We start from the raw sequence: 25,000 nt of genomic DNA, 5'->3' as shown, positions 1-25,000 counted from the left end.
AATATACAGATTTTCCACGACAGAACAGCTACGTCTGGTAAGAAGAGGGACAGGGGTGTGTGTCTTTTTTGTCAATAAAAGCTGGTGCGCAATGTCTAATATTAAAGAAGTCTCGAGGTATTGCTTGCCTGAGGTAGAGAACCTCAAACTGTAGACCACACTATCTACTAAGAGAGTTTTCATCTATATTTTTCGTAGCTGTCTATTTACCACCACAAACCGATGCTGGCACTAAGACCAGCACTCAACCAACTCTATAAGGCCATAAGCAAACAAGAAAATACTCACCCAGAGGTGACACTCCTAGTGGCCGGGGACATTAATGCATGGAAACTTAAATCCATTTTACATCATTTCTACCAGCATGTCACATGTGCAACCAGAGGAAAAACAACTCTAGACCACCTTTACTCCACACACAGAGATGCATTAAAAGCTCTCCCTCGCCCTCCATTTGGCAAATCTGACAATACGTCTATCATTCTGATTCCCGCTTACAAGCAAAAACAAAAGCAGGAAGTACCAGTGACTTGCTCAATACGGTAGTGGTCAGATGACGCGGATGCTAAATTACAGGACTGTTTTGCATCGACTTACGGTCACTATACATATTCCAACCAGAATCCATGGATTACAGGCACCGAGCTAAATGGAGCTCATGGAAAAAGGAAAGGAAAGGAACACCTACGTGAGAATTCTGTTTATTGACTACAGCTCAGCGTTCAACTCCATAGTTCCCACAAAGCTCATCACTAAGCTAAGGAACCTGGGACTAAACACCTCCCTCTGAAACTGGATCCTGGTCTTCCTGACGGGCTGCCCCCAGGTGGTAAGGGTAGACAACGACACATCTGCCACGCTGATCCTCAACACGGGGGGGCTCTCACGGTGGTAAGGGTAGGCAACGACACATCTGCCACGCTGATCCTTAACAAGGGGGCCCCTCGGGGGTGCGTGATTAGTCCCCTCCTGTACTCCCTGTTCACCCACGACTGCATGGCCAAGCACGACTTCAACACCATCATTAAGTTTGCTGACGACACAACAATGGTCACTGACACAGGACAACAACCTCTCCCTCAACGTGAGCAAGATCGTGGACTACAGGAAAAGGTTGGCTGAACAGGCCCCTGTTAACATCGACGGGGCTGTAGTGAGGCGGTCGAGAGTTTCAAGTTCCTTGGTTTCCACATCACCAACAAACTATTATTGTCCAAACACACCAAGACATTCGTTAAGAGGGTGCAACAACACATTTCCCCCCTCAGGAGACTGTAAAGATTTGTCATGGGTCCCCAGATCCTCAAAAAGTTCTACAGCTGCACCATCGAGAGGAACCTGACCGGTTGCATCACCGCCTGGTATGGCAACTGCTCGGCATCTGACCGTAAGGCGCTACAGAGGGTAGTGTGAACGGAACAGTACATCACTGGGGCCAAGCTTCCTGCCATCCAGGACCTATATACTAGGCGGTGTCAGAGGAAGGACCAAAAAATTGTCAAAGACTCCAGTCACCCAAGTCATAGACTGTTCTCTCTGCTTCTGCATGGCAAACGGAACCAGAGTGCCAAGTCCAGGTCGAAAAGGCTCTTCAACAGCTTCTTCCCCCAAGCCATAAGACTGCTGAACAATTAATCAAATGGCCACCAAGACTTTTTACACTGAACTCTAACAAGTCAACTAAACTCTGAATTCTCACAAAAATAATGAGAATAAAAGAAAGAAAGAGAGAGAGAGTTTCCTCCACCATCTTCTCCTCTCATCAGTCCCCTCTTCATCATCGCGCTGGATGTGCGTCCCAGACAGACTCAGGCAGATTCAGACAGGCATCTGCGTATTTGCAAAGGTCTCCACATGCTTTATGACATCTAATATCTGTCCACTGCCTGCTACACTTTAATAACAGCCTGTCTGTGAGGAAAATGAAAATGAGATGGTAATTTCTGTTTGATACAAAGCCGTTCGTTTCTCCCCACTTAACCCTGGGGTCCAGGAATCAGCCGGCTTCGTCATGCCCTCCCTCCCTCGACACAGCATCACATCAGTCAAAGACAGAGAGAGAGAGAGTGTGTGTGTTTGTGTGTGTCCACCCAGCCTTTGTATATCTTCTCTAGTCAAAGCCTCACAACCAGAGCCAGCCCTTTGTTCCAATTCAGATTGTGGATTACTGGATGGGTTATTATAGGTGATGTAGCTTTGTAGACAGGGTTATTATGGATGATGTAGCTTTGTAGACAGGGTTATTATGGGTGATGTAGCTTTGTAGACAGGGTTATTATGGGTGATGTAGCTTTGTAGACAGGGTTATTATCTGTGATGTAGCTTTGTAGACAGGATTATTATCTGTGATGTAGCTTTGTAGACAGGGTTATTATGGGTGGTGTAGCTTTGCAGACAGGGTTATTATGGGTGATGTAGCTTTGTAGACAGGGTTATTATGGGTGATGTAGCTTTGTAGACAGGATTATTATGGGTGATGTAGCTTTGTAGACAGGGTTATTATGGGTGATGTAGCTTTGTAGACAGGGTTATTATGGGTGATGTAGCTTTGTAGACAGGGTTATTATGGGTGATGTAGCTTTGCAGACAGGGTTATTATGGGTGATGTAGCTTTGCAGACAGGGTTATTATGGGTGATGTAGCTTTGTAGACAGGGTTATTATGGGTGATGTAGCTTTGTAGACAGGGTTATTATGGGTGCTTTAGTTTGTAGATCGGGTTATTCTGGGTGATGTAGCTTTGTAGAAAAATTGAATGTTTTAAATCTACAACAATGCTTAAACCACATCAGTAGACCACTTTTGATGTCTGCGAAAAATCTAACAAAAACTAACACCATTGTGTTTGACTACTGTAGCGATCGTAAGTTTGGCTCTTTTTACTGACTCAGATCTTATCGACCGGTTCAGTCAAAGGAACGAATTGTTTTACTCATTTCTTTCATTTGAATCAGCAATGCCCAGAGCATACAGCATGCGGTGAGCGAAGAACTGAAAACTGAATATAGTTATACCCAGTTCCTCACTAATATATAGTGTTTAAATCCCTGTACCCAGCTCCTCACTAATATATAGTGTTTAAATCCCTGTACCCAGCTCCTCACTAATATATAGTGTTTAAATCCCTGTACCCAGCTCCTCACTAATATATAGTGTTTAAATCCCTGTACCCAGCTCCTCACTAATATATAGTGTTTAAATCCCTGTACCCAGCTCCTCACTAATATATAGTGTTTAAATCCCTGTACCCAGCTCCTCACTAATATATAGTGTTTAAATCCCTGTACCCAGCTCCTCACTAATATATAGTGTTTAAATCCCTGTACCCAGCTCCTCACTAATATATAGTGTTTAAATCCCTGTACCCAGCTCCTCACTAATATATAGTGTTTAAATCCCTGTACCCAGCTCCTCACTAATATATAGTGTTTAAATCCCTGTACCCAGCTCCTCACTAATATATAGTGTTTAAATCCCTGTACCCAGCTCCTCACTAATATATAGTGTTTAAATCCCTGTACCCAGGTCCTCACTAATATATAGTGTTTAAATCCCTGTATTCATCTCCTATAGTGTTTCTTGCTGCTTCTAGTGGAGTAGGGACTTTTGGCAATTATCGTCTATTAGCATAAATCGACATAAATCAACTATTGGCATAAATCGACCATTGGCATAAATTGACTATTAGCATAAATCGACTATTGGCATAAATCGACCATTGGCATAAATTGACTATTGGCATAAATAGACTATTGGCATAAATGGACTATTAGCATAAATTGACTATTAGCATAAATCGACTATTGGCATAAATTGACTATTAGCATAAATTGACTATTAGCATAAATCGACTATTGGCATAAATAGACTATTAGCATAAATTGACTATTAGCATAAATCGACTATTGGCATACATCGACTATTAGCATAAATTGACTATTAGCATAAATTGACTATTAGCATAAATTGACTATTAGCATAAATTGACTATTGCCATAAATCGACTATTGGCATAAATTGACTATTAGCATAAATCGACTATTGGCAAGCTCTTTTAAAAGGGAAAGCAGGAGAAGGAGGTTAGGAGGGCTGAAGTGCGTTTTAGGACAAATGGACCAGGGTGAAGTATTGGTGGTAATGGTGTTGGGGACAGATAGACCTGTCGGGATTCAACCATCCACTGGCACCCATAGCTCTGTCACTATATGAATACTAACCTCCTGTCCAATGTATGACCATATTAGAGACACATATTTCCCTCAGATTACACAGACCCACAAAGAATTAGAAATCAAACCTGATTTTGATAAACTCCCATATCTACTGGGTGAAATACCACAGCGTGCCATCACATCAGCAAGATCTGTGGCCTGTTGCCATGAGAAAGTGGAGCACTAACAACATTGTAAATACAGTCCATATTTATTTGTTTTCCCATACTATTCATACTACAACTATTTGCACATTGCTAAAACAATTTTGATAGCTGATAATATAACACTTGAAATTTATTTTTGAGTGCAATATTTACTGTTAAATTATAATAGTTTTGATGTTGTTGTTTGTCTTCTCACTTGTTTTGTTTATTTCACTTGCATTGGCAATGTAAACATGTTTCCCATGCTAATAAAGCCCATTTGAATAGAGAGAGAGAGAGAGAGAGAGAGAGGAGGCAAAGACACATTGAGGCAGAGAGAGAGAAGGAGAGAGAGAGAGAGAGGAGGCAAAGACACATTGAGGCAGAGAGAGAGACATAGGAGGCAAAGACACACTGAGGCAGAGAGAGAGAAAGATGGACAGAGGAGGTAGGCACCGGGCAGAGAGAGAGAGCATGAGGGAGGTAGGCACCAGGCAAAGAGAGAGCGTGAGGGAGGTAGACACCAGGGAGAGAGAGAGAGAGAGAGAGCGTGAGGGTGGTAGGCACCAGAGAGAGAGAGAGCATGAGGGAGGTAGGCACCAGGCAGAGAGAGAGAGACCACCCCAAGATAACACTGGCCACCCCCTATATAGCCCCCCCCTCCATGTCAGACCTATGCCCCTTAAGCCCCAAGTCATGCCCCTGCAGCAAGGACCTCAACATGACAGCCCCCAAATTTTGCCCAGGCCGTGAGCAGAGTAACAGGCCCACCCCCCACTATTACCCCCGCCCAAGCCCCATCCTGTGATCTAAGAGATATGTATCAGATGCTTAACATGATCTGCTCATAAAGGAGATGGACCCACTGGTTGTCCTCTAGGTTACAGAGATCTGGTAGTCCCATCCACCAAACTACCAGGTGGGTGGTATAGAGGAGATGGACCCACTGGTTGTCCTCTAGGTTACAGAGATCTGGAAGTCCCATCCACCAAACTACCAGGTGGGTGGTATAGAGGAGATGGACCCACTGGTTGCCCTGTAGGTTACAGAGAGCTGGAAGTCCCATCCACCAAACTACCAGGTGTGTGGTATAGAGGAGATGGACCCACTGGTTGCCCTCTAGGTTACAGAGATCTGGTAGTCCCATCCACCAAACTACCAGGTGGGTGGTATAGAGGAGATGGACCCACTGGTTGTCCTCTAGGTTACAGAGATCTGGTAGTCCCATCCACCACACTACCAGGTGGGTGGTATAGAGGAGATGGACCCACTGGTTGCCCTCTAGGTTACAGAGATCTGGAAGTCCCATCCACCAAACTACCAGGTGGGTGGTATAGAGGAGATGGACCCACTGGTTGTCCTCTAGGTTACAGAGATCTGGAAGTCCCATCCACCAAACTACCAGGTGGGTGGTATAGAGGAGATGGACCCACTGGTTGCCCTCTAGGTTACAGAGATCTGGTAGTCCCATCCACCAAACTACCAGGTGGGTGGTATAAAGGAGATGGACCCACTGGTTGCCCTCTAGGTTACAGAGATCTGGAAGTCCCATCCACCAAACTACCAGGTGGGTGGTATAGAGGAGATGGACCCACTGGTTGCCCTCTAGGTTACAGAGATCTGGTAGTCCCATCCACCAAACTACCAGGTGGGTGGTATAGAGGAGATGGACCCACTGGTTGTCCTCTAGGTTACAGAGATCTGGAAGTCCCATCCACCAAACTACCAGGTGGGTGGTATAGAGGAGATGGACCCACTGGTTGTACTCTAGCTTACAGAGATCTGGAAGTCCCATCCACCAAACTACCAGGTGGGTGGTATAGAGGAGATGGACCCACTGGTTGTCCTCTAGGTTACAGAGATCTGGAAGTCCCATCCACCAAACTACCAGGTGGGTGGTATAGAGGAGATGGACCACTGGTTGTCCTCTAGGTTACAGAGATCTGGTAGTCCCATCCACCAAACTACCAGGTGGGTGGTATAGAGGAGATGGACCCACTGGTTGCCCTCTAGGTTACAGAGATCTGGAAGTCCCATCCACCAAACTACCAGGTGGGTGGTATAGAGGAGATGGACCCACTGGTTGTCCTCTAGGTTACAGAGATCTGGAAGTCCCATCCACCAAACTACCAGGTGGGTGGTATAGAGGAGATGGACCCACTGGTTGTACTCTAGGTTACAGAGATCTGGAAGTCCCATCCACCAAACTACCAGGTGGGTGGTATAGAGGAGATGGACCCACTGGTTGTCCTCTAGGTTACAGAGATCTGGTAGTCCCATCCACCAAACTACCAGGTGGGTGGTATAGAGGAGATGGACCCACTGGTTGCCCTCTAGGTTACAGAGATCTGGTAGTCCCATCCACCAAACTACCAGGTGTGTGGTATAGAGGAGATGGACCCACTGGTTGCCCTCTAGGTTACAGAGATCTGGAAGTCCCATCCACCAAACTACCAGGTGGGTGGTATAGAGGAGATGGACCCACTGGTTGCCCTCTAGGTTACAGAGATCTGGTAGTCCCATCCACCAGACTACCAGGTGGGTGGTATAGAGGAGATGGACCCACTGGTTGCCCTCTAGGTTACAGAGATCTGGTAGTCCCATCCACCAAACTACCAGGTGGGTGGTATAGAGGAGATGGACCCACTGGTTGTCCTCTAGGTTACAGAGATCTGGTAGTCCCATCCACCAAACTACCAGGTGGGTGGTATAAAGGAGATGGACCCACTGGTTGCCCTCTAGGTTGCAGAGATCTGGTAGTCCCATCCACCAAACTACCAGGTGGGTGGTATAGAGGAGATGGACCCACTGGTTGCCCTCTAGGTTACAGAGATCTGGTAGTCCCATCCACCAAACTACCAAGTGTGTGGTATAGAGGAGATGGACCCACTGGTTGCCCTCTAGGTTACAGAGATCTGGAAGTCCCATCCACCAAACTACCAGGTGGGTGGTATAGAGGAGATGGACCCACTGGTTGCCCTCTAGGTTACAGAGATCTGGTAGTCCCATCCACCAAACTACCAGGTGGGTGGTATAGAGGAGATGGACCCACTGGTTGCCCTCTAGGTTACAGAGATCTGGTAGTCCCATCCACCAAACTACCAGGTGGGTGGTATAGAGGAGATGGACCCACTGGTTGTCCTCTAGGTTACAGAGATCTGGTAGTCCCATCCACCAAACTACCAGGTGGGTGGTATAAAGGAGATGGACCCACTGGTTGCCCTCTAGGTTACAGAGATCTGGTAGTCCCATCCACCAAACTACCAGGTGGGTGGTATAGAGGAGATGGACCCACTGGTTGCCCTCTAGGTTACAGAGATCTGGTAGTCCCATCCACCAAACTACCAAGTGTGTGGTATAGAGGAGATGGACCCACTGGTTGCCCTCTAGATTATAGAGAGCTGATAGTCCCATCCACCAAACTACCAGGTGTGAAACAGGGAAAATAATCATTGGGTATACTAACTTGGTATAGAGCAGACCTAACTCCTTTTATTAAATTAGTCAAAACAGGAACATTTTGCATCTGGCTAGAAATTCAAAAGGAAATGATCTAAAAAAAAATCCTCCTGTGTGCTACCTATATCCCCCCACTAGAATCCCCATACTTTAATGAAGACAGCTTCTCCATCCTGGAGGGGGAAATCAATCATTTCCAGGCCCAGGGACATGTACTAGTCTGTGGTGACCTACATGCCAGAACCGGACAAGAACCTGACACCCTCAGCACACAGGGGGACAAACACCTACCTGGAGATGTCAGCATTCCCTCCCCCATATGCCCCCCTAGACACAACTATGACAACATAACCAACAAAAACAAGTCACAACTCCTGCAGCTCTGTTGCACGCTGGGTATGTACATAGTTAATGGTAGGCTTCGAGGGGACTCCTATGGTAGGTACACCTATAGCTCATCTCTTGGCAGTAATACTGTAGACTACTTTATCACTGACCTCAACGCAAGGTCTCTCAGAGCGTTCACAGTCAGCCCACTGACGCCTCTATCAGATCACAGCAAAATCACAGTCTACTTGAACAGAGCAATACTCAATCAAGAGGCATCAAAGCCAAAGGACCTAAATAATATTAAGAAATGCTATAGATGGAAGGAGAGTAGCGTAGAAATCTAACCAATAAAACAATTAGACAACAACAAATTCAATCCCTTCGAGAAAACTTCCTAGACAAAACATACACCATAAAATACATGTATACAAACAACAAGTGAGGGGTTAAAATGTGCAAAAAACACACATTTCTTTCCACAGGGCCGTGGGGTGAGACAGGGATGCAGTTTAAGCCCCACCCTCTTCAACATATATATCAATGAATTGGCGAGGGCTCTAGAACAATCTGCAGCATAAGACCTCATCCTACTAGAATCTGAAATCAAATCTCTACTGTTTGCTGATGATCTAGTGCTTCTGTCCCCAACCAAGGAGGGCCCACAGCAGCACCTAGATATTCTGCACAGATTCTGCCAGACCTGGGCCCTGACAGTAAATCTCAGTAAGACAAAGATTATGCAGAGCAGAATTAGGCCGATACCAGCTAGTTATAAAAATCCAGAAAAGAGCTGTTCAATTCTACAACCACCTACAACAAACCTTCCATAACAAAGCCATCACCTACAGAGAGATGAACCTGGAGAAGAGTCCCCTAAGCAAGCTGGTCCTCAGGCTCTGTTCACAAACACAAACAGATCCCACAGAGCTCTAGGACAACAGCACAATTAGACCCAACCAAATCATGAGAAAACAAAAAGATAATTACTTGATACATTGGAAAGAATGAACCAAAAACAGAGCAAACTAGAATGCTATTTGGCCCTACACAGAGAGTACACAGTGGCAGAATACCTGACCACTGTGACTGTCCCTACACAGAGAGTACACAGTGGCAGAATACCTGACCACTGTGGCTGACCCAAAATTAAGGAAAGCTTTGACTATGTACAGACTCAGTGAGCATTGCTATTGAGAAAGGCTGCCGTAGGCAGACCTGGCTCTCAAGAGAAGACAGGCTATGTGCTCTCTGCCCACAAAATGAGGTGGAAACTGAGCTGCACGTCCTAACTTCCTGCCAAATGTATGACCATATTAGAGAGACATATTTCTCTCAGATTACACAGACCCACAGAGAATTAGAACAAATCCAATTTTGATAAACTCCCATATCTACTGGGTGAAATACCACAGTGTGACATCACAGCAGCAAGATTTGTGACCTGTTGCCACAAGAAAAGGTCAACCAGTGAAGAACAAACACCATTGTAAATACAACCCATATTTATGCTTATTTATTTTCCCTTTTGTACTTTAACCATTTGTACATCTTTACAACACTGAATATAGATTGTCTGGAATACAGACAGTAGGAGAGTGACTGGTATACAGACAGTAGGAGAGTGACTGGTATACAGACAGTAGGAGAGTGACTGGTATACAGACAGTAGGATAGTGACTGGTAAACAGACAGTAGGAGAGTGACTGGTAAACAGACAGTAGGAGAGTAACTGGTATACAGACAGTAGGAGAGTGACTGGTAAACAGACAGTAGGAGAGTGACTGGTATACAGACAGTAGGAGAGTGACTGGTAAACAGACAGTAGGAGAGTGACTGGTATACAGACAGTAGGAGAGTGACTGGTATACAGACAGTAGGATAGTGACTGGTATACAGAGACAGTAGGAGAGTGACTGGTATACCTACTGTAGGAGAGCTTGCCATGGGAAGAGCTGATGGAGAACTACTTTATTCAGATGATCTGCCTATTGTTGCCGTTCCCATAGGAACACGACAGTCATGATGACTCAGAGCTTCTATTACTCACATTCTCAACAAAGGGTGACTTTGTAGATTAGGCAGCATATTAACACATACCGTGGCTAAGGCAGTTGATTATCCTGACAGATACCGTAGCTAAGGCAGTTGATTATACTGACAGATACTGTAGCTAAGGCAGTTGATTATCCTGACAGATACTGTAGCTAAGGCAGTTGATTATACTGACAGAGACCGTAGCTAAGGCAGTTGATTATACAGACAGATACTGTAGCTAAGGCAGTTGATTATACTGACAGATACTGTAGCTAAGGCAGTTGATTATACTGACAGATACTGTAGCTAAGGCAGTTGATTATACTGACAGATACTGTAGCTAAGGCAGTTGATTATACAGACAGATACTGTAGCTAAGGCAGTTGATTATACTGACAGATACTGTAGCTAAGGCAGTTGATTATACTGACAGATACCGTAGCTAAGGCAGTTGATTATACTGACAGATACTGTAGCTAAGGCAGTTGATTATTCTAACAGATACTGTAGCTAAGGCAGTTGATTATACTGACAGATACTGTAGCTAAGGCAGTTGATTATTCTAACAGATACTGTAGCTAAGGCAGTTGATTATCCTGACAGATACTGTAGCTAAGGCAGTTGATTACACTGACAGATACTGTAGCTAAGGCAGTTGATTATACTGACAGATACTGTAGCTAAGGCAGTTGATTATACAGACAGATACTGTAGCTAAGGCAGTTGATTATACTGACAGATACTGTAGCTAAGGCAGTTGATTATACTGACAGATACTGTAGCTAAGGCAGTTGATTATACAGACAGATACTGTAGCTAAGGCAGTTGATTATACAGACAGATACTGTAGCTAAGGCAGTTGATTATACTGACAGATACTGTAGCTAAGGCAGTTGATTATACTGACAGATACTGTAGCTAAGGCAGTTGATTATACTGACAGATACTGTAGCTAAGGCAGTTGATTATACTGACAGATACCGTAGCTAAGGCAGTTGATTATACTGACAGATACTGTAGCTAAGGCAGTTGATTATTCTAACAGATACTGTAGCTAAGGCAGTTGATTATCCTGACAGATACTGTAGCTAAGGCAGTTGATTACACTGACAGATACTGTAGCTAAGGCAGTTGATTATACTGACAGATACTGTAGCTAAGGCAGTTGATTATACAGACAGATACTGTAGCTAAGGCAGTTGATTATACTGACAGATACTGTAGCTAAGGCAGTTGATTATACTGACAGATACTGTAGCTAAGGCAGTTGATTATACAGACAGATACTGTAGCTAAGGCAGTTGATTATACAGACAGATACTGTAGCTAAGGCAGTTGATTATACTGACAGATACTGTAGCTAAGGCAGTTGATTATACTGACAGATACTGTAGCTAAGGCAGTTGATTATACTGACAGATACTGTAGCTAAGGCAGTTGATTATACTGACAGATACCGTAGCTAAGGCAGTTGATTATACTGACAGATACTGTAGCTAAGGCAGTTGATTATTCTAACAGATACTGTAGCTAAGGCAGTTGATTATCCTGACAGATACTGTAGCTAAGGCAGTTGATTACACTGACAGATACTGTAGCTAAGGCAGTTGATTATACTGACAGATACTGTAGCTAAGGCAGTTGATTATACAGACAGATACTGTAGCTAAGGCAGTTGATTATACTGACAGATACTGTAGCTAAGGCAGTTGATTATACTGACAGATACTGTAGCTAAGGCAGTTGATGTGCTGAGAGTTTGATTGGTGTAGTAGACAGGTAGCTCTTAGCTGCTTTGATTCTGTCTGCTTAGATAGATTACTCTAGAGGTAGCTTTTAGCTAAGGCGCTTGAAGTGCTCAGTCTGATTGATGCAATAACTACAAGGTCATCCTGGATACTAGAGCCATTAGAAGTAGATTGGAACAGAAACCTATTAGATAACAAGCTGGTCTACTCTATCTATCTCCCTGCTTGTCTGTGAGTTATCAGGGAAGGGATCTCCCAATAGGTCCATTGATCGTGTTTGCTGCTGGAGGCAGACAGCGAGAACATAACAACTGTTTCCTGTCCGGCAGACAACTAGTTCTCTGGATTTGCTTGGTATTCAATATTTGAGTTGTGACCTTAAAAACAAGTGACAATTTCCTGCACCACAAAAAAAATAAGTCTTAAAAGGTACACAGTTGATAATGGCATGGGTTTATAGAGAGAGGTAGAGCAGCCTATCCAGATATAGGTTTATAGAGAGGTAGGGAAGCCTATCCAGATATAGGTTTATAGAGAGGTAGAGCAGTCTATCCAGATATAGGTTTATAGAGAGAGGTAGAGAAGCCTATCCAGATATAGGTTTATAGAGAGGTAGAGAAGCCTATCCAGATATAGGTTTATAGAGAGGTAGAGCAGTCTATGCAGACATGGGTTTATAGAGAGGTAGAGCAGTCTATCCAGACATGGGTTTATAGAGAGGTAGAGCAGACATGGGTTTATAGAGAGGTAGAGCAGACATGGGTTTATAGAGAGGTAGAGCAGTCTATCCAGACATGGGTTTATAGAGAGGTAGAGCAGACATGGGTTTATAGAGAGAGAGGTAGAGCAGACATGGGTTTATAGAGAGAGAGGTAGAGCAGCCTATCCAGACATGGGTTTATAGAGAGGTAGAGCAGTCTATCCAGACATGGGTTTATAGAAAGGTAGAGCAGCCTATCCAGACATGGGTTTATAGAAAGGTAGAGCAGACATGGGTTTATAGAGAGGTAGAGCAGTCTATCCAGACATGGGTTTATAGAGAGGTAGAGCAGCCTATCCAGACATGGGTTTATAGAGAGGTAGAGCAGCCTATCCAGACATGGGTTTATAGAGAGAGAGGTAGAGCAGCCTATCCAGACATGGGTTTATAGAGAGGTAGAGCAGACATGGGTTTATAGAGAGGTAGAGCAGTCTATCCAGACATGGGTTTATAGAGAGAGAGGTAGAGCAGCCTATCCAGACATGGGTTTATAGAGAGGTAGAGCAGTCTATCCAGACATGGGTTTATAGAGAGAGGTAGAGCAGACATGGGTTTATAGAGAGAGAGGTAGAGCAGCCTATCCAGACATGGGTTTATAGAGAGGTAGAGCAGACATGGGTTTATAGAGAGAGAGGTAGAGCAGCCTATCCAGACATGGGTTTATAGAGAGAGAGGTAGAGCAGTCTATCCAGACATGGGTTTATAGAGAGGTAGAGCAGACATGGGTTTATAGAGAGAGAGGTAGAGCAGTCTATCCAGACATGGGTTTATAGAGAGAGAGGTAGAGCAGCCTATCCAGACATGGGTTTATAGAGAGGTAGAGCAGCCTATCCAGACATGACAAACTGTTCCCATGGAAGGAGAGATGTTCCTTTTGTGCCGGTGAATCTCGTATTTAGAAACATTAAAACACGATTGGTTTCCCCCTATTTAGTTTAATTTGATTAAAAACCAAGCCTTGCCTTAATTAAGGCTGGTTTAGTAGAAGCGTTCCTTTTTTAGCCATTAGCCAAGCAGCCTGTGAACAAAGGGCTTTTTTAAATGGTCTACTGAGAGTACTTTGAAATATTTGGGAGTCCCCCCCCCCATGTTTTTTCATTAGTCACAATTCACATATCTGCGTACTTCATTTCACTTGTTCAGTAGCCTGATTGGTGTCACACTACTTCTCCATCCCTAGCAAACACAGCTGGACGAATCACATTGCATTCTAAACTGAAGACCATGATTAGGTGATTATTGGAGTCGGGTGTGTTAGCTGGAGCTGGGGGCAAAACTGTGACAACAATCAGGCCCCATGAGGACTGGATTTGCCCACCCCTGGTTTAGGGTTTGGGAGTTATTATGTGATATGTGAATTGCCCACCACTGGTTCAATTCTCGGGCGGAGGGTCTGTTGTCCGGACCTCTGGCAGTCTCTATGGGGGCACCACAGGGTTCAATTCTCAGGCCAACTCCTTTCTCTGTATATATCAACGATGTCGCTCTTGCTGCTGGTGATTCTCTGATCCACCTCTACGCAGACGACACCATTCTGTATACATCTGGCCCTTCTTTGGACACTGTGTTAACAAACCTCCAAACGAGCTTCAATGCCATAGAACTCTCCTTCCGTGGCCTCCAACTGTTCTTAAACGCTAGTAAAACTGAATGCATGCTTTTTAACCGATTCCCTACCCGCACCCTCCCACCCGACTAGCATCACTACTCTGAATGTTTCTCACTTAGAATACGTGGACAACTGAGCTGACAAGGTAAAAAAAATCTGTCGTTCTAGCCTCTGAACAAGGCAGTTAACCCACTGTTCCTCGGTAGGCCGTCATTGAAAATAAGAATTTGTTCTTAACTGACTTGCCCGGTTAAATAAAGGGTTAAATTAGAAACATATACATACAAATACCTCCTCAGCTGTCATTGGTTGAGTTGGGACCATGCATGCAAGAGCAGGAAGCCCTGCGTTCTTTAACAATGATGTGTGAATGTTTTAATAATTTAAATAGGTTATGAATCATTCTGCCGGATGGAATCTGTTCCTACAGCACAGAGTTCTATCTCTCTGTGCGACATTCTATATTTAACCCAAGGTTCCTGGGTTAGAGAGGGAGTCCAATTCTACCATTGAACATTTTAATTCCCAAACACCTCTGTGGCTTTCTCTAATTTTGAGGAATGCAAAGGGGGTGTTATCTGTTTTCATTATTTATTTATGTACATTTATTTTATTTTTCATGACAGTATTTGGTTCGCAGATTATTTGTAATATATTTGATCTTGCGTGATGGAAAGCAGTTTTTCAACCTGATTTAAAAGAGCTTGATAGAGTCCTTAACTCAGCATTTATTTTTAAATACAGTTGAAGTGGGAAGTTTACATACACTTAGGTTGGAGTTATTAAAACTCGTTTTTCAACCACTCCACAATTTTTTTGTCAACAAACTATAGTTTTGGCAAGTCGGTTAGGACATCTACTTTGTACATGACACACATCATTCTTCCAACAATTGTTTACAGACAGATTATTTCACTTATAACTCACTGTATCACAAGTCCAGTGGGTCAGAAGTTTACATACACTATGTTGACTGTGCCTTTAAACAGCTTGGAAAATTCCAAAAAATGATGTCATTGCTTTCAAAGCTTCTGATGGGCTAAATGACATAATTTCGAGGTGTACCTGAGGATGTACGTATTTCATTTCAAGGTCTACCTTCAAACTCAGTGCCTCTTTGTTTGACATCATGGGAAAATCAGCCAAGTCATCAGATAAAATGATATACCTCCTTTGGAGCAATTTCCAAATGCCTGAAGGTACAACCAATAGTATGCAAGTATAAACCCCTTGGGACCACACTGCCATCATACCGCTCAGGTGACGGGTTCTGTCTCCTAGAGATGAACGTACTTTAGTGCGAAAAGTGCAAATCAATTCCAGAACAACAGCAAAGGACCTTGTGAAGATGCTGGAGGAAACGGGTACAAAAGTATCTATTTCCACAGTAAAACGAGTCCTATATTGACAAAACCTGAAAGGCCGCTCAGCAAGGAAGAAGCCACTGCTCCAAAACCGCCATAAAAAGGCCAGACTACAGTTCGCAACTGCTCTAATACCACCTGTCACGGTTTTTTTCTTCCTCCTCCTCTGAAGAGGATCGGACCAAAATGCGGCGTGGTATATGTTCATTAATTTTAATAAAGAACACACTGAAACACTATACAAAAACAATAAACGAAATAACAACCATGAAGCTAATGAGAACTGTGCTGAAACAAGCAATCAACATAGACAATCACCCACAAACAAACAGTGCAACCCAGGCTACCTAAGTATGATTCTCAATCAGAGACAACTAATGACACCTGCCTCTGATTGAGAACCATACTAGGCCGAAACATAGAAATCCCCAAATCATAGAAAATCAAAAATATATTACAATATATTGATATATTGAAGCAACATCTCAAGACATCAGTCAGGAAGTTAAAGCTTAGTCGCAAAAGGGTCTCCAAATGGACAATGACCCCAAGCATACTTCCAAAGTTGTGGCAAAATGGCTTAAGGACAACAATGTCAAAGTGTTGGAGTGGCCATCACAAAGCCCTGACCTCAATCCTATAGAACATTTGTGGGCAGAACTGAAAAAGCATGTGCGAGCAAGGAGGCCTACAAACCTGACTCAATTACACCAGGTCTGTCAGGAGGAATGGGCCAAAATTCACCCACCTTATTGTGAGAAGATTGTGGAAGCCTACCTGAAACATTTGACTCAAATTAAACAATTTAAAGGCAATGCTACCAAATACTAATTGAGGTTATGTAAACTTCTGACCCCCTGAGAATGTGATGAAAGAAATAAATGCTGAAATGAATCATTCTCTGTACTGTCATTCTGACATTTCACATTCTTAAAATAAAGTGGTGATCCCAACTGACCTGAAACAGGGAATTCTTACCAGGATTAAATGTTAGGAATTGTGAAAAACTGAGTTGAAATGTATTTGGTATGTAAACTTCGAACTTCAACTGTATATATTTTTTCTAATTGAACCTTCATTTAAGTAGGCAAGTCAGTTAAAAACAAATTCTTATTTACAATGACGGCCTACACCGGCCAAACCCTAACCGGGACGACGCTGGGCCAATTGTGCGCCACCCTATGGAACTCCCAATCAGGGCCCGGTTGTGATACAGCCTGGATTCGAACCAGGGTGTCTATAGTGATGCCTCAAGCGGTGCCTTAGACCGCTTCGCCACACATTCGAGGTGTTGCTTCTCTCTCTTTTCATGTTCTCACTAGAGACAGTCAGGTTACGGGGAAAGTCTCGTTATCTTGCTGTGGGAGGGTGCTCCAATGCTGCAGACTCTATAGGCTGCAGACTCCCCCTAGCTCCAGGGCTCACACACACTGATGGGATGATTAGGAATCAATACAAGACCAGTGGCATATTGTTAATGATTTTGTAAATGGAGCCCATTCCTATTTACAACACATAACATTATCAGGGTTTGTTATAGCATTTTTCAGTGATATAACAACACATTGGGGAAAATGGGCTATTGCTGATATTGTAGCTGTCCAGAGTTCTGTACGGTTTCCATGTGAATTCATATTAATATGGACAATAAGATAGTAGTTATCATCCAATAAAGGACATACAATACAGAAGGGCTCATTCAGATATCTACTGTACTGGGTTCAGTCAGATATCTGCTGTACTGTACTGGGTTCAGTCAGATATCTGCTGTACTGGGTTCAGTCATATCTACTGTACTGGGTTCAGTCATATCTACTGTACTGGGTTCAGTCATATCTACTGTACTGGGTTCAGTCATATCTACTGTACTGGGTTCAGTCAGATATCTACTATACTGGGTTCAGTCAGATATCTACTGTACTGGGTTCAGTCATATCTACTGTACTGGGTTCAGTCATATCTACTGTACTGGGTTCAGTCATATATCTACTGTACTGGGTTCAGTCATATCTACTGTACTGGGTTCAGTCAGATATCTACTGTACTGGGTTCAGTCATATCTACTGTACTGGGTTCAGTCAGATATCTGCTGTACTGGGTTCAGTCAGATATCTACTGTACTGGGTTCAGTCAGATATCTGCTGTACTGTACTGGGTTCAGTCAGATATCTACTGTACTGTACTGGGTTCAGTCAGATTTCTACTGTACTGAGTTCAGTCAGATATTTATTATAATGTACTGTACTGGGTTCAGTCATATCTACTGTTCTCGGTTCAGTCCGATATCTACTGTACTGGGTTCAGTCAGATTTACTGTACTGGGTTCAGTCAGATATTTACTGTACTGTGTTCAGTCAGATATCTACTGTAATGTACTGGGTTCAGTCAGATATCTACTGTACTGGGTTTATTCAGAAATCTTCTGTACTGGGTTCAGTCAGATTTCTAATATACTGTGCTGGGTTCAGTCAGATATCTACTCTACTGGGTTCAGTCAGATATCTACTGTACTGGTTCAGTCAGATATCTACTGTACTGGGTTCAGTCAGATATTTACTATACTGGGTTCAGTCAGATAGCTGCTGTACTGGGTTCAGTCAGAAATCTGCTGTACTCTACTGGGTTCAGTCAGATATCTGCTGTACTGGGCTCAGTCGGATATCTACTGTACTGGCTTCTGTCAGATATCTACTGTACTGGGTTCAGTCAGATATCTACTGTACTGGGTTCAGTCAGATATCTACTGGACTGAACTGGGTTCACTCAGATATCTGCTGTACTGGCTTCAGTCATATATCTACTGTACTGGGTTCAGTCAGATATTTAGAGTACTGGGTTCAGTCAGATATCTACTGTACTGTGTTCAGTCAGATATCTACTGTACTGTGTTCAGTCAGATATCTACTGTACTGGGTTCAGTCAGATATCTACTGTACTGGTTCAGTCAGATATCTACTGTACTGGGTTCAGTCATATATCTACTGTACTTGGTTCAGTCAGATATCTACTGTACTGGGTTCAGTCAGATATCTACTGTACTGGTTCAGTCAGATATCTACTGTACTGGGTTCAGTCATATATCTACTGTACTTGGTTCAGTCAGATATCTACTGTACTGGGTTCAGTCAGATATCTACTGTACTGGTTCAGTCAGATATCTACTGTACTGGGTTCAGTCATATATCTACTGTACTTGGTTCAGTCAGATATCTACTGTACTGGGTTCAGTCAGATATCTACTGTACTGGTTCAGTCAGATATCTACTGTACTGGGTTCAGTCATATATCTACTGTACTTGGTTCAGTCAGATATCTACTGTACTGGGTTCAGTCAGATATCTACTGTACTGGTTCAGTCAGATATCTACTGTACTGGGTTCAGTCAGATATTTACTGTGCTGTACTGGGTTCAGTCAGATATCTACTGTGCTGTACTGGGTTCAGTCAGATATCTACTGTACTGGGATCAGTCAGATAACTGCTGTACTGTACTGGGTTCAGTCAGATATCTGCTGTACTGTACTGGGTTCAGTCAGATTTCTACTGTACTGAGTTCAGTCAGATATTTACTATACTGTACTGTACTGGGTTCAGTCATATCTACTGTTCTCGGTTCAGTCCGATATCTACTGTACTGGATTCAGTCAGATTTACTGTACTGGGTTCAGTCAGATATTTACTATACTGTACTGGGTTCCGTTAGATATCTACTGTACTGTGTTCAGTCAGATATCTACTGTACTGTACTGGGTTCTGTCAGATATCTACTGTACTGGGTTTATTCAGAAATCTACTGTACTGGGTTCAGTCAGATTTCTAATATACTGTGCTGGGTTCAGTCAGATATCTACTGTACTGGGTTCAGTCAGATATCTACTGTATTGGGTTCAGTCAGATATCTACTGTACTGGGTTCAGTCAGATATCTGCTGTACTGTACTGGGTTCAGTCAGATATCTACTGTATTGGGTTCAGTCAGATATCTACTGTACTGGGTTTATTCAGAAATCTTCTGTACTGGGTTCAGTCAGATTTCTAATATACTGTGCTGGGTTCAGTCATATCTACTGTACTGGGTTCAGTCAGATATCTACTGTACTGGGTTCAGTCAGATATCTACTGTACTGAGTTCAGTCAGATATCTACTGTACTGGCCTCAGTACATTACAGTAGATATCTGACTGAATACAGCACCTGGCCAAAAAACGGAACATTATTTCAGGTGAGACAAGAGCTGTGCTTGTTGAATGTCCTTCCCACAGGAAAATTGTCCAGTATCAAGAGAACATCCCTGGTCATCCCTTTCCCTATAAGCGTGCTGAAAGTCTGTTTTCTGTAAAATAGTGTTGTATCTTGTCAAACACATTTTTTTCCAAAAGTTTACTAAGAGTTGGTAACAGGCTGATTGGCTATTTAAACCAGTAAAGATGTTTTTTCTTTTCTTAGGTAGCGGAAGGTGTTTTGCCAGTGGTGTAAAGTACCTGGGGTATCTGTACTTGACCTAATTATTTATATTTTTGACAACTTTTACTTTTACTTCACTACTTTCCTAAAGAAAATAATGTACTTTTTACTTCATACATTGTCCACTACTTTCCTCAGTAGTTTTCCATCCAAGTCAGACCCCGGTGGCTTGTCATTGTTGATAGACAACAATCATTGTTTCACCTCTTCAACACTTTACGAATTCAAAATTACGACGCTTGTCTTTCATAATTTGGTCAGATATGCTTGGATGTGTAGTGTCAGCGTTAGATTGCATGTTATGCCTAAATTTTCTAATCTTGCCAATGCAAAAAAAAATCATTAAAGTAGTTGGCAATGTCAGTCGGTTTTGTAATGAATGAGCCCATCTGATTCAACGAATGATGGAGCTGAGTTTGCCTTTTTGCCCAAAATGTCATTTAAGGTGCTCTAAATCTTTTTACTATTGTTCTTTAGGTCATTTATCTTTGTTTCATAGTATAGTTTCTTATTTTTTCATTCCGTTTAGTCACATGATTTCTCAGTTCGCAGTACGTTTGACAATCGGTTGGGCTGCCAGACATATTTGCTGCTCCTTCAGCCTCATCCTTCTCAACTATAACATTTTTCAAATCAATCCACGGGGATTTAACCGTTTTTAACAGTCATTTTCTTAATGGGTGCTTATTAGTAACTGAAGTAAGCACTTTCATAAATGTGTCAAGTGCAGCGTCTGGTTGCTCCTCAGTACACACCACAGACCAGCAGCGTCTGGTTGCTGCTCATTACACACAACAGACCAGCAGCGTCTGGTTGCTCCTCATTACACACCACAGACCAGCAGCGTCTGGTTGCTCCTCATTACACACCACAGACCAGCAGCGTCTGGCTGCTGCTCATTACACACCACAGACCAGCAGCGTCTGGTTACTCCTCATTACACACCACAGACCAGCAGCGTCTGGTTGCTCCTCATTACACACCACAGACCAGCAGCGAGTGGTTGCTTCTCATTACACACCACAGACCAGCAGCGTCTGGTTGCTCCTCATTACACACCACAGACCAGCAGCGTCTGGTTGCTTCTCATTACACACCACAGAGGTTACAGCCACTATGACAATTAATAAAGCCAAGGAGTCAATGAGTCCCAATCTATTGAACATCAGCCACTTGACTCCAAAGCATCCCATTCTGTATGCACAGTATGCCTGCAATCTGTAAAACTCTCTCATGTTCTGAGATCTCAGGGCCAGTGTAAAACATTTAAGAAGCAAGTGTCCTAATCACAACCCCGACCATTTGAAATGTTTAAACACTTGTAAAAAAAAAAGTTTAAAAAAAAAAGTCTGTGCCTTGGTTGAAGAGAGAGATAGTGGCCGTGTTCCCATATCCCTACTATTCATGTACCTAGTAGGGGTTAAGACACTAAGCCCTACTATTCATGTACCTAGTAGGGGTTAAGACACTAAGCCCTACTATTCATGTACCTAGTAGGGGTTAAGACACTAAGCCCTACTATTCATGTACCTAGTAGGGGTTAAGACACTAAGCCCTACTATTCATGTACCTAGTAGGGGTTAAGACACTAAGCCCTACTATTCATGTACCTAGTAGGGGTTAAGACACTAAGCCCTACTATTCATGTACCTAGTAGGGGTTAAGACACTAAGCCCTACTATTCAAGCATACTTCATTTATATAAAAATAAAAAGATTTCCACTGCATCAGGGACAGTAGTGTTCTGTGGGAGGACGGCCAATCAGATAATACCTCCTGGTATATAGTGTTCTGTGGGAGGACGGCCAATCAGATAATACCTCCTGTTATGTAGTGTTCTGTGGGAGGACGGCCAATCAGATAATACCTCCTGGTATGTAGTGTTCTGTGGGAGGACGGCCAATCAGATAATACCTCCTGGTATGTAGTGTTCTGTGGGAGGACGGCCAATCAGATAATACCTCCTGGTATGTAGTGTTCTGTGGGAGGACGGCCAATCAGATAATACCTCCTGGTATGTAGTGTTCTGTGGGAGGACGGCCAATCAGATAATACCTCCTGGTATGTAGTGTTCTGTGGGAGGACGGCCAATCAGATAATACCTCCTGGTATGTAGTGTTCTGTGGGAGGACGGCCAATCAGATAATACCTCCTGGTATGTAGTGTTCAGTGGGAGGACGGCCAATCAGATAATACCTCCTGGTATGTAGTGTTCTGTGGGAGGACGGCCAATCAGATAACACCTCCTGGTATGTAGTGTTCTGTGGTAGGACGGCCAATCATATAATACCTCCTGGTATATAGTGTTCTGTGGGAGGACGGCCAATCAGATAATACCTCCTGGTATGTAGTGTTCTGTGGGAGGACGGCCAATCAGATAATACCTCCTGGTATGTAGTGTTCTGTGGGAGGACGGCCAATCAGATAATACCTCCTGGTATGTAGTGTTCAGTGGGAGGACGGCCAATCAGATAATACCTCCTGGTATGTATTGTTCTGTGGGAGGACGGCCAATCAGATAATACCTCCTGTTATGTAGTGTTCTGTGGGCAGACGGCCAATAAGATAATACCTCCTGGTATGTAGTGTTCTGTGGGCAGACGGCCAATCAGATAATACCTCTTGGTATGTAGTGTTCTGTGGGCAGACGGCCAATCAGATAATACCTCTTGGTATGTAGTGTTCTGTGGGCGAACGGCCAATCAGATAATACCTCCTGGTATGTAGTGTTCTGTGGGCAGACGGCCAATCAGATAATACCTCCTGGTATGTAGTGTTCTGTGGGCAGACGGCCAATCAGATAATACCTCCTGGTATGTAGTGTTCTGTGGGAGGACGGCCAATCATATAATACCTCCTGGTATGTAGTGTTCTGTGGGCAGACGGCCAATCAGATAATACCTCCTGGTATGTAGTGTTCTGTGGGTAACGGCCAGTGACCAACAACCAGCATTATATTGCCTTAGTGTCTTCGTGTCTTTACTGTAGGTGTCCTTATGAATGCATTATATTGCCTTAGTGTCTTCGTGTCTTTACTGTCGGTTCCTTTATGAATGAATTATATTTTGTATAATTTCTATTGAGAGCAACTGTAGGCTAATATTTTAATGTTGTTAAAATGATTCCGCTCCAAATCTTCAGCTTTTCTTCATTTTTTTAGAATAATTTTGATTTGTTTTTTCTCATTTCAGGCCACAATCGGAATAGACTTCCTGTCAAAAACGATGTACTTGGAGGACCGAACGGTAAGTTAGCTCAATCTAAGGCTCTTTTACTATCCTTCTAGTGTCGCCCCCCAGGGCCACTTCTCTCTCTCTGTGGAATATCATCCCCTCAGGTTCAGATGTACTGGCTTGTGTTTCTAAAGGCACCCTATTACATCTGTAGTGCACTTCTTTTATATCTTAATATATACAGACCCCATAGGGCTCTGACCCCTTAATATATACAGGCCCCATAGGGCTCTGACCCCTTAATATATACAGGCCCCATAGGGCTCTGACCCCTTAATATATACAGGCCCCATAGGGCTCTGACCCCTTAATATATACAGACCCCATAGGGCTCTGACCCCTTAATATATACAGGCCCCATAGGGCTCTGACCCCTTAATATATACAGGCCCCATAGGGCTCTGACCCCTTAATATATACAGGCCCCATAGGGCTCTGACCCCTTAATATATACAGGCCCCATAGGGCTCTGACCCCTTAATATATACAGGCCCCATAGGGCTCTGACCCCTTAATATATACAGGCCCCATAGGGCTCTGACCCCTTAATATTTACAGGCCCCATAGGGCTCTGACCCCTTAATATATACAGGGTCCATAGGGCTCTGACCCCTTAATATATACAGGCCCCATAGGGCTCTGACCCCTTAATATATACAGGCCCCATAGGGCTCTGACCCCTTAATATATACAGGCCCCACAGGGCTCTGACCCCTTAATATATACAGGCCCCATAGGGCTCTGACCCCTTAATATATACAGGCCCCATAGGGCTCTGACCCCTTAATATTTACAGGCCCCATAGGGCTCTGACCCCTTAATATATACAGGGTCCATAGGGCTCTGACCTCTTAATATATACAGGCCCCATAGGGCTCTGACCCCTTAATATATACAGGCCCCACAGGGCTCTGACCCCATAATATATACAGGCCCCACAGGGCTCTGACCCCTTAATATATACAGACCCCATAGGGCTCTGACCCCTTAATATATACAGGCCCCATAGGGCTCTGACCCCTTAATGGGGCGGCAGGGTAGCATAGTAGTTAGAGCGTTGGGCTAGTAACCGGAAGGTTGCAAGTTCAAATCCTGGCATGAACATGAACCGGGGGAAAAGCATCCTCGATGCTGTATTTTTCCTCCTGCCCCTGTTCTGACAGTTGCATAAAAAAAGGCCCGTTCTAAATCAAACTAATTTTACACATATTATTTAGTATATATTATATATTATTATTATTAGTATATATTTAGTATATATTATATATTATTATTAGTAGTATATATTTAGTATATATTATTATTATTTAGTATCTATTATATATTATTATTATTAGTATATATTATTATTATTATTAGTATATATTTAGTATATATTATTGTTATTAGTAGTATATATTTAGTATATATTATTGTTATTAGTAGTATATATTTAGTATATATTATTATTATTTGTATATATTTAGTATATATTATTGTTATTAGTATATATTTAGTATTTATTATTGTTATTAGTATATATTTAGTATATATTATTGTTATTAGTATATATTTAGTATATATTATTATTATTTAGTATATATTATATATTATTATTATTATTAGTATATATTTAGTATATATTATTGTTATTAGTATATATTT

At 42.9% G+C, this 25,000-nt stretch overlaps 1 protein-coding gene across 1 annotated transcript in view; it reads left to right on the top strand.

Annotated features, from left to right (window-relative positions):
* Positions 1 to 25,000, top strand: part of LOC109884447 (ras-related protein Rab-6B) — a 97,718-nt gene that overhangs the window by 2,455 nt on the left and 70,263 nt on the right. The window contains exon 2 of the mRNA XM_031822320.1: positions 23,315 to 23,368. Coding sequence (XP_031678180.1) covers positions 23,315 to 23,368 — 54 coding nt within the window. The remainder of the gene's footprint in view (positions 1 to 23,314; positions 23,369 to 25,000) is intronic.

This window comes from Oncorhynchus kisutch, linkage group LG4, assembly GCF_002021735.2.
Source record: "Oncorhynchus kisutch isolate 150728-3 linkage group LG4, Okis_V2, whole genome shotgun sequence".
Lineage (NCBI taxonomy): Eukaryota > Metazoa > Chordata > Actinopteri > Salmoniformes > Salmonidae > Oncorhynchus > Oncorhynchus kisutch.
The sequence above is the reverse complement of the archived record's forward strand: the minus strand, read 5'-3'. Positions and strand labels throughout refer to the sequence as shown.